At 41.8% G+C, this 10862-nt stretch overlaps 1 protein-coding gene across 1 annotated transcript in view; it reads right to left on the bottom strand.

Annotated features, from left to right (window-relative positions):
- The window catches only part of Map7d3 (MAP7 domain containing 3), a 24116-nt gene extending 19641 nt beyond the window's left edge, over positions 1-4475 (bottom strand). The window contains exons 1-3 of the mRNA XM_026784695.1: positions 4408-4475; positions 769-861; positions 461-544 (exon numbers count right to left, since the gene is read on the bottom strand). Coding sequence (XP_026640496.1) covers positions 461-544; positions 769-861; positions 4408-4474 — 244 coding nt within the window. The 5' untranslated portion in view covers position 4475. The remainder of the gene's footprint in view (positions 1-460; positions 545-768; positions 862-4407) is intronic.
- Positions 4476-10862: the final 6387 nt, after the last annotated feature.

A 10862-nucleotide genomic window follows, 5' to 3' on the forward strand; every position in this document is an offset into this window, starting at 1 on the left:
GTGGCGGGGAAGAGGCTGAAATCTCTAATAAATAAATAAATTAATTAAAAAAACCTCTCTAACATTACTATGTCTGCCACTGCAATGAAGATCACCTATAGCATCTCACTTGCATAAATCTGAGCATTTATTTTGTCAGTTGATTAAACCAAGTTGTAGAAAGTCTTAATTTATTCTAAATCCCATTTTCACTGAACTCCTATCCTGCTTGTTTCTACAACTGTTGAAGAAAGTTCCAGGCCTCCGTTTTCAGATAACTGAAACTACTCCTTCAAAAATTAAATAATTTGGTCACAGGTACCTCATGGGTCTTCTTGGTGTGGGTCAGTAAATGGAGTTAACTTAATATTTTACATAATAAAATTACAGTCTAGCATATAAACAGATTAAGCAAAGTGAGTAAAAAACCAAGTCCGAAATACATAAGCTATACATAAAGGGAAATGTCCAACATGCTTACCTTCTTGTTGGCGTTTTCTCTCTTCCCTGCGTTCTTTGGCTAATTGTTGTTTGATGTCATTTTTAAGGACGGAACCATCTAAAACTACAAAAAAATTAACCATAAGTATGATATTAATTCTATTAAATATTTATGTTTTCTGAGACAGGATTTCTCTGTGTAGCCTTGGCTGTCCTCGAACTCACTCTGTAGACCAGGCTGGCCTCAAACTCACAGAGATCTGCCTGCCTCTACCTTCTGAGTGCATGGCCACCACCACCCGGCTTTTAAAACTACAGCACTGATATTTCAAAACATTGAAAGTATACCAGGTGTACGCGACGATCTCTTAGAAGTAACTGCAGAAGAATTAATACCACGTTTACGTCGCCGTTCTTCAGCTAGTTCTTGAGCTACGGCAACTAAAACACAGGAAGACAGGGGAAAAGGCCTTATATGTTAACAGTTAATACAAGGACAGCAGCCCTCAACCATATGTCAAAAGAATAAATGAAGAATTTGGGCTAGAGAGCTGACTCGGTGCTCTTGCAGAGGACTCAGGCTCAGTTTTCAGCACACACCCAAGGCACCTGACATCTGCCTTAAATTCACATTTCCAGGGGCCCTGATGCCTTTTTCTGGCCTTCACAGGCACTGCGTGCCAGTGGTGTATTTACATATACCAGACACAACATTCACATAAATAAAATAAAAATCTTCTAAACAATATTTATAGACACAAATCTAGAAGCAATGTACTAACAAGTAGATACCCAGAGATTGAGCCAAATATCATAAAATATTTATAAATGACCAAATCAGCTATTTTCTAGGCTGTTGATACACTAGTTGCCTAAATGGCTTTCAAAACAAGCCTGAACCTCCCCTATGGAAGTGGGGCTCAGGCACCTGGACCGGTTTAAGAAGTAGCTCATTTTCTTTCTTTTCTCTGTGGTAACTGGGATTGAACTCCGGGGCTCTAATATGCTGAGCAATGTACCCTTCCCCCATGAAGCCACACCCCCATACCCTCAGCACCCCTAAGGCTCTATTCTAATGCATTATGAAGATACAAGGACAACCAATGCTTAGTTTTAAAACGCGTAAGGCAAACATATAAACCGCACCAAATACATATGCCTTCTGTCAACACGCAGAAAAGCGGCAAGTAAACATCAATAAGGTAAATTGAGGGAAAGAGAGGAAACTTGAAAGATAATATACATTAAGATGGATTCTAGAGAATTCTGAACCTTGAATGCATGGCTGCATCTAAAATTCCCCACAATCCTGGACAACGGCCTTGGAGAACCTTAAAAACTGTTTTTGCTTTTCTTTTGTTTTTTGTTTTCAAGGAAGGGTTTCTCTGTGTAGCCTTGGTTGCCCTGGAACTTGCTCTGTAGATCTCTGCCTGCTTCCCTCTCACGTTCTGGAATTCAAGGCTTATACCACCACTGCCTGGTTAAGTGTTTTTACCTTTGTGCAAAAGCAGAGGAAATATGCTCCAGGTCACACCTCACAGGTCTGATTATTAACTCTTAAGAGATCTATCACAGTTCAAAACAGACAGCTCAAATAATTAAGGTGCTAACGGGATTGCCTTAGCACTCACAGAATGAATGGGTTCTGTGATGTTGGCTGCATTGGGGAAAAGTTACCTGGGATTCATTTTAGGGGGTAACCTTGAAAGTGCCCCTGCAATTGCTACCATAGGGATCATCATTTCAAAAAAAGAAAAAGGATTTGTTTGTACGCCCTGGGGACCTAGCAGTTCGGATAAACTATGACCTAGTTAAATAAACTTAAATATTAGATTCTTCTCGCCTTACTTATAATTAAACTACTGGCATTTTGACGCCACGTTATTTCTGAAAAGCATACTATCACAAATTCTTTTTAACTGTTCTCTAAAGAAGAAAACATTTTAAAAACTTTGGCCTGCAGCAATTGATTCCAGGAGAACAATTGGCTACCGAAAGCATCCAGATAAAGGCCGGTGAGAAACTGCTGCAGTCTTTGCGCCTAGCACCACACTGACTGAGAGCACATTACCATTCCAAATAGTAACACAAATATTGGGTTGTCCAGCACAGCACACATTCAAGCTGTGGGAGCTGCTCAGGGTTTCTGAGTCTGGGATTCTGGCTGCTAGACTAACTTGAAGGTTTCTGCAGCTTTAAAATGCTGATAATCCGGCTCACAGCCTCAGTAGCTCTGCCTGCATTTATGGGACCCAGTCTGTGAGTAAGCAGTACTCAAATGAGAAACCATGTGTGAATTAAAAAAAAAAAAAAACAAGAAGAGGAAAGTGACACGTTAGTTACAAGTTTTTCATACTCATCTGGCTGAACAGTTTTAATTTAAAACAATTGTGTAGAAAATAGGAATTGGGTTGTTAAAATAATATAATTCTTCAGTACACAGCATAAGCATACTACAATGTGTAGAAAAACCATTAAGTTCATATATATATATATATATATATAAAATGTGTGTTAATCCACACACACATATACCTACATATTTGTAAAATACATGCATGTAAATTGTACTGTGCACCCACAGAGATTATTTATTCAGGACACCTTTTTAATTCATGCAGTCGGGATTCCAACAGGAGATGAAATTAACTCCTACAGAAAATACTGGAACCAGCAGGGCCGTTAAACTGGTGAGCTGTGCAAATTCAACATGTGGTGTTTTCAACCTAATGTTGCAGCTAGGATGTAAACAACGGATCAGGATTAAATCCCCTCCCCCTCTTTGCATAGCTTAAAGTTGTCTTTAATAGTTTGAAGCCCTGTAAATGTAAACAACCACCTCAAAACTTTAACTATTTCCCAACATTTAATAAATAAATAATGCTAGGGGGTATCAGACCCCAGTTCCTTCAAGATATGGGAATACACGCTAGCTAATTTCAATTATTTTGAACTAATACCAGAGAGTTATAAAAGTCAATAAACAATATAGCAATTGATTGCAAACTCTCCAGAGTTTAAAATAGGCTAGAGGCTCGAGGAATATTATTTGCCCCTTATGGAATGGCAAAAATGTATGTACTTGCTTCTGACACTTTTTGGAGACTTGATTCAAAGTGTTCTTCAGTAATATATGGTCTTTGAATTCAGCCAGTCTGAATTAACCTTTTGATTACAATTTAAAATTCCCTTAGGCTTTCAATAGCAATCAAAAGCGTCTTCTTCACAGGCATATCTGGGGGAACTAGACTGTTAGCAAGCCGAAAGCAGCCAACAAGAGATACTACCTCCTCACACAATTTCCTGAATTAAGCAGGTACTGCCAAAATTGGTAGGATTAACATACCCCGCCAGGTTCCCACCCCCCCACCCCGACGGAAAAAGTTTTGATTATAAGACCTGTTGAGGAGAAAACATTGCTAGGTGCAGATTCTCATTCCGTTTAGCCTAGAGGCAAAGTCACGTGCTAGTGCAGGGCAACTTTGCAGAGAAACAAGTCTCTTCCCAACTTTCTAAGCCCTAAGTGCCAGTTCCCTTCTCCCTTGACCTTGACCTGGAAAGTACCAACATTTTAGGATGCAGGGAAACCCCAAACTTCCTTATCTTGGCAGGACCACCCCAACTGCAGCTATGTCCCGCACGCGCCAGCGCCCACTCATCCTTGCGTGTTCCTGCAGTTGCGCGGGTGTCACTGGTGCCTGATGGCAGGCGGGGATGAAGCCCGGGATCGATGGCATCCGCCCAGCAGTGGCCATTGGGCCACCGACAGCACTGACCAACCGTTTCGCCTCCACACCCGGGTCCTCCAATCTTTGTTATCCCAAACCGGGGTGTTCAGAGAGATGAGGGGACACAGACCAGATAGGACGAACGGACTCCCCACTGAAAAGTTGCCCAGCCAAGCAACTCTGCTGGTCCCTGGGACTACAGTAACCCCAGTGCTCTATGAGGGCTCCTATCCCCCTGGGGGGTTCCCAGCCCACTCACCCAAGCGTTCTCGTAGACCCCGCAAAGATGTGTTGCCACTGGTACCCGCAAAAGCGTGGTCGGCCATCTTCGGAGCTGAGTTGTGAACCACTAGTGGTTCTTGGGCGGCAGGACGCAGGCGCCGCCTCTGCTTCTGCTGAGGCCCTGGCTGGGACCCCGGGGGGCGGGGCGGGGCGGGGCTCGGGGACTCCCCGCTCTGCCCGAAGACCCTCAATCTAGGTAGCATCAGCTTTCACTTGCCAAGTCACTACACTGGCTGAACAGCGACTAACTTTGTTTCTTATATTTGAGGCTCTATAGTGATGCATTCTGGACACCAGCCAATCAGCTGCCTACTTGGCCAACAAATGTTCTTTCCTTTTGTCACCTCTACCTCTACGTTGTCACATTCCGTATTTCACTATCCTTAAGTTCATTTGAATCATTTAACGGTTATTTGTCAATCATCTTCCTGTGTTATGAATTTACCACCTTTGAACACTACATGAAAAGCCCAGTTTTCAGGGGAGAGGATGGGAGGGGGTCATAGATAACTAATGTATATGCTGACACATGGTCCTAGGAAGGCAGGTTAGGGTTGAGGGAGTAGGTAAGGTGCAAGAGTCTCTTTCTAAAATAAGCACTTTGATGAGCTCACTGAATCTTGAAATGATATGGGAGCTATAAAGGGAAGAAACTAATAGTGGACACCCATGTTTAACTCTGTAACATGACACTTACCACTTGTAGTAAAATATAAACTTATTACTAGTCCCCCTACTATCCTCTGAAGCATGTACCTCTACTGTCCCCATCATACCGATGAAGAAACTAAAGAGAATCGTTTGTCTAATGTCACACAGTAAGTGACAGTATTGGAATTTGGACCCTAAACATTTCCCTAGAGTAGTCATGTGTTTTTATTCGTAGAGGAGTTAGTTTCATGAGAGTGAAGAACGAGAGAGGGAGCAGGGCGATCAACAATGGCACACGCCTTTAATCCCAGCACTTGGAAGGCAGAGGCAGAGGCAGAGGCAGGCAGATCTCTAGGAGTTCGAGGTCAGCCGGGTCTACAGAAATAGTTCCACGACAGCCAGGGCTGTTAAGTAGTGAAACCCTGTCTCAAAATAAATAAATAACATGAAATAAGAAATACAATTTTCAAAGAGCAAAGAGAAATGTGATGTGGAGGGAGGACTGACTCAGTGGGGAGAGCGTACACAGCTCCTGCAGAGGACCTGGGCTCCACTTCAGCTCCAGGGTGACCCAACACTTCCAGCCTTCACGAGCACTTGCGCTCATACACACCTTCCCCCACCAATACATATACTTTGAATACAAAGATAAATCTTTTGGAAAGAAATAAAAAATTTAAAGACTGTTATAACTTAAAATGCACAAAGATTTATGGCCTCTAAATGTGGTCAAAGAACATGTACAGGCCTCTACAAATGACAGACAACACAAATGACCACTAAACATATAAAACAACCGTTCCAATTCTTCAGCAGTCAACACAAATGACAGTTGCCACAAAACGACATGGTGTCCCTCCAAATCTGACACATATGCATACACACACACATACACACACATACATACACACAGAGTGGATAATAATTATTGAGGGGCATGAAATCAATTATAGCATGAAAGATCTGCTTCTAGTCAAATACAGTGTTTTGTACTAGATGCATGATGGTAGCCATGATTATTGATATGACACACCTATGCTGAGGACATTAATAAAGGACATTTGTACACACGCATGCACCAATACAAGCTTCACAATCCGTCTGGCAAAACATGAAAGTATCTTTGTCATTTCTTAATTTTAAAAGTCCAAACCCAAATCTAGCAATGAAGGAACATTTATACAAATCTAGGCTGACATAAAATATAATGAGAGACTGCAAATTTAGGAAGTTATTCTGGATCACAAGAGGCTAAACAGACCAAACACAATATATGAACATTGCTGCGGAGCTGGATTTAAGAATAGTGTTCACGGTGCTCACTATGGAGTTGCAGACACAGCTTTGTGGTAGAGCTCTTGTCTAACATTTAGGAATGTTCAGTCTTCAGCACTGAGCACAAAAAGGCATTTATAATCGAGACAGTCAGGAAACTTCAAATAGAAACTGAACGATAACACTGTAAGAAGCTCAAATTTCTTGGCTGTGAAAATAATGTTGTAGCCATATAGAAAAATGCCACTTTTCTTTAAAAAAATGCTAGAGAATTTAGGGGTGACGATTCCATGTCAGATACATACTGTCAAGTGTTTAGGGGGGAAAATCCACCATGACAAATACTATGAAATGTTTTTTAAAAAAAGTCTAGACAGATCTATGCAGTTAATTTTCCTGTTCTCTCAACTCCTCTGTAGGTTTGCTTCTTAATTTTTTTTAGATTTTCTTATTTCATTATTTCATATGTCTAGGTGTTTTGCCTGCATGTATGTATGTGCAACACACGAGTGTCTGGTGCACACAGAGGTCAGAAGAGGTAGGTCACTGGAGTTACATATGGCTATGAGTCATCACGGAAGTGTTGAGAATCGAACCCGGCTCCTCTGTAAGAGCAACAAGTGCTTTGAACTGCGGACTGTCTCTCCAGTCCAGGTTTGCTTTTTTTTTTTAATCTAGAGATTGTCTTCAGCTTATTTTTCCATATCACCACTTTGAATTTGGGAATTACCTGTAGGGCAACACAATGCATCATTCTATGGTGTTTATAGCCTCTTGAGGCCTTAGGCTAGCCAGCATGCTGAAAGGAAGGTAAGACATTTGCAAAGAACCAAGCAGACAATGTGTGAAGAGCTAGTTGGATAATTAAAATGTATTCTCAGAGGACATATGGATGAGAAATGAGCAGTGATTGGGTTAACCAAAAAAGGCTTTAGGAAAAGTGTGACACTTTGGTCCTGAGGTTGAGATGGAGAGTAAACATGCCTTCATTAGAGCCCATGGTAGCTGAGTGAGAGATGGGTTCATCTATGGCCCAAACTCCCCAGTTTTCAAACTAATCTAGGGAATCTGTTTTTTATTGTTTGTTTTCTGGGGCAGGATTTCTCTGTGTAATAGTCCTGGCGGTCCTGGAACTAGCACTGTAGACCAGGCTGGCCTAGAACTTGTAGAGATCCACTTGCCTCTGCTCCCAGATGCTGGAATTAAAGGCATGTGGCACCATTGCCCAACTTGGAATCTTGATTTTTATGTAAACAAATCTTATCTATTTTTAAGTATCTGTTTATTTTTATGTGCATGAAGATTTTACCCTGCATATATGTCTGTGCACCATGTATGTGCAGAGCTTGTAAAGGTAAGAAAGAAGATATTGGGTCCTTGGGACTGGAGTTACAGACACTTGGATGCTGGAAATTGAACTCAGCTTCTCTGGAAAATCAAACAGTGCTCTCCAGGCTCTGAATCCCTTATTTTGAAATGATGACATTTACAGTTTTTCAAAACATTACAGGACACATAAAGTTACCTAATGTTATAACTAGTGCTCAGGATTTTCAATCCTCTCATTATTTAATGTTTGACTAGAAATCCAAACAAGGTCTTTATGTTTCATTAATTGATATGCCTCTCTCTTATTTCTTGACGTAGGATCTCACTTTGCAGTCCAAGCTGGCCTTGAACTTGTGATCCTCCTGCTTCTGCCTCTTCAGTACTAGGATTATATAGTTGTGTGCCACCATACAAGACGCTGATATGCCTTTTAAGCATGTTCTAATTTATATCTAACCTTTTGCTCTAAGGGTCTTTGATAGACTGCTGTGAAATTCAACTTTCATGCAGTGAGGTGAATCATTCAATTGTACTTTTACTGACCACCTCCTCTGCCTATAAAGGAGATCTAGAGGCAAGGAAGGAAGCCCTTCCCTCTAGGGTCCATGAATCTCAAGCTGACTCTAGCTAATGATTCATTCCTGAGGCTGAAACAGTTCCCAACAGAGCCCCAACTATGCTGTACATTTCTCAGAAAAAGATTGGAACTGAAGGCTGCCAGCTTAAGGAGAGCAAAGTTTACTTGGGAGCCAAAACAGACTCAGAACTGGCAAAGAACCCTGGCAGGGCCTCTCTTTTATTCCCTGGATTTGGAAAGTGTATATTCCCTTGTGAGCAGAAGAAAACTGGAATCCTGCTCATTTTTGACTCTTACAAAAATGTCTTCCCCTCTAATCTTGCATTAGCAGGAAATACATTCAGAAAATCACAACCATGTGATATGCCTAAGAATTGTTACGTTTTTCCCCAATTAAAGGTGAAGCTTTAAAAAATTGACTTCATATCGAATAAACATCCAGAAGAACTTATTGACTCGCACACATTTGCCTCAAAGCGGCCACAAGCTCTGTTCTGTGCCATGACCTGTAAGCTTTACCAGAGATATGGTGGCACTTTCTGGCCATCCTAACTGCCTGTCAGCTTCATCTATGACATCTACAGTTGGGACCAGGCTCTGCTTTTGCGTTCTTTCCTCTGTCATCTCTGATTTTTGCCCTGAATCGCATGAACAGGAAATGATATCTCCTTATGGCCTTGTCTCTTGCCCCACCTGCCCCCCACACTATTTGCCTTTGTCCAAATCTGCACCACCTTGCTGCCTGTGTTACACACTTACCTCTGGACGTGGACATTTCTCACTTGGTTGATAGCAGTTTTCTAGGCCCCAGAAATACAACAATAACTGTAACCCCTAACTCCAACCTGTTCTCTGTGCATGGATTACCAGGGGGACCTTGTTTCCCATTTCAGCCACTCTCCTCTTGTGCCAATGCCTTTCAGAAAGTGCCTGATCTTTCCTGAAATGAGGGGCTGATGTTCATCACCCGAGCTCATCGGGGTCGGAAGAGTGGAGTTAGGAGAAGGGGAAAAATTGGTCATCAGTACTATCAAGGGCGAATAGAAATGAAAGGCTCAGAGAGGAAGGGTGTGGCAGCGGGGAAGATCCGCTTGAGCTGTAGGTAAGGCTTGCATACTTACCAGGAGACAGCTGCCCTTTGTGGAGCACTCGATGGTGGCACAGTGCTGCAGGTCTGACATGGAGTAGTTCTCATAATTCATACAAGAACTTAGGAGCTAGCTTCCACCATCACCCCTATCTGACACGCGAGGAAGCAGGCACAGAAGAATAACTAACTTGCCCAAATTTGCACTGAAGTGCTAAGGTCAAGATTCAACTATATTTATCTCTTTCTGAGGCAAGTATTCTCTTTTACCAAGCCTCCAGATTTCTGAGTTGGTAAGTCTGAGGGCACACTTGCTTCCTAAGCCATGCCTTCCATGTGTGTCTTGATCCAGTCCTAACTCTGGGTCCTGAGCTTATTCAAAGTCACCACTTCTACAACGACCTCTCCAAACACAGGTTATCAGCATAGCTGTCCCACAAGCCTGCAATGGAATTAACTCAAGCTACTAATAATTTAAGAAATTATTAAAAGCGAGAGTTTAGCATCCATCTGGCAACGAGGATGGGTTAGACTCTTCGTAAGGAGCTCCCTTCTAGAAAGGCTTAGCTCTAATATTGGGCCTCATTTCAAAATATGTGCACGAAGGAAAATGAGCACATTTATCACACTGTTTATCCTTCCAGGAATATTTGCTGAATAAATGAAAGAAAGTACTAAAAGCCGCCTTGGATACCAAAGTGGAAGAAATGAAAATATTTGTGATGGCCTCTTGGGGTGTTGAAAAGGTCTAGACTTAAAATTATTAAGGGGCAAGAAGATGGCCCTTTCCCACCCCCATTTTCCCCTTGACTTTAAATAAAGTAGAATAAACACCGTTATTCTAAAAGCAGTCCTGAAATATAAAGGAAGGTTCATAGGATGCCAAGAAGCATAAAATATCAAGGAATGCCGTTTAAAGGCATGTTGGAATTTTTAATAGAGTTAAAACTAGGTAAAATACAGATGGAGGAAAATGAAGAATCAAGATGCTTTGTTAAGATCCACATTGCTGGGCTCCATGCTCATAGCTGCCGGTGTTTGTGAATGCTATTATTTATTTAGCACACATCCCTAAAGAAGGGTACTGAACAAGGCTTAGTGTTATGCCAGTTACATCATAGTACTTGTCACCATGACACTTGGGCATGGAGAAATACTAAAAGCGTGAAGCGAATACATATCTAGTGCTTTATATATCCTGAATATTTCATTTGTTTTTTTCCTGATAGCTGGCAGAAGCTTCACCCCGGGGTGCATCCAAATCCAAGGTGTCACCATGACATCATTGCCATGAGCATCATACAGCAAAGAAGCACATTACAAAGTAGGCAGATGAGAGGCCCAGGATCACCGTGAAAGAGTCTGGTCTAGCACACACAACACACAGGCTTCCTTATTTTTGCCCATCACATGTGCTATCCCATGCTATCTCCATTTTCAGATGAGATACCCAAATGAACAATAGGAAAGGGAAAAATATTCATATCACACTTACTAAGTCAAAAACCCGAAG

This window comes from Microtus ochrogaster, chromosome X (assembly GCF_000317375.1).
Source record: "Microtus ochrogaster isolate Prairie Vole_2 chromosome X, MicOch1.0, whole genome shotgun sequence".
NCBI classification, from domain to species: Eukaryota; Metazoa; Chordata; class Mammalia; order Rodentia; family Cricetidae; genus Microtus; species Microtus ochrogaster.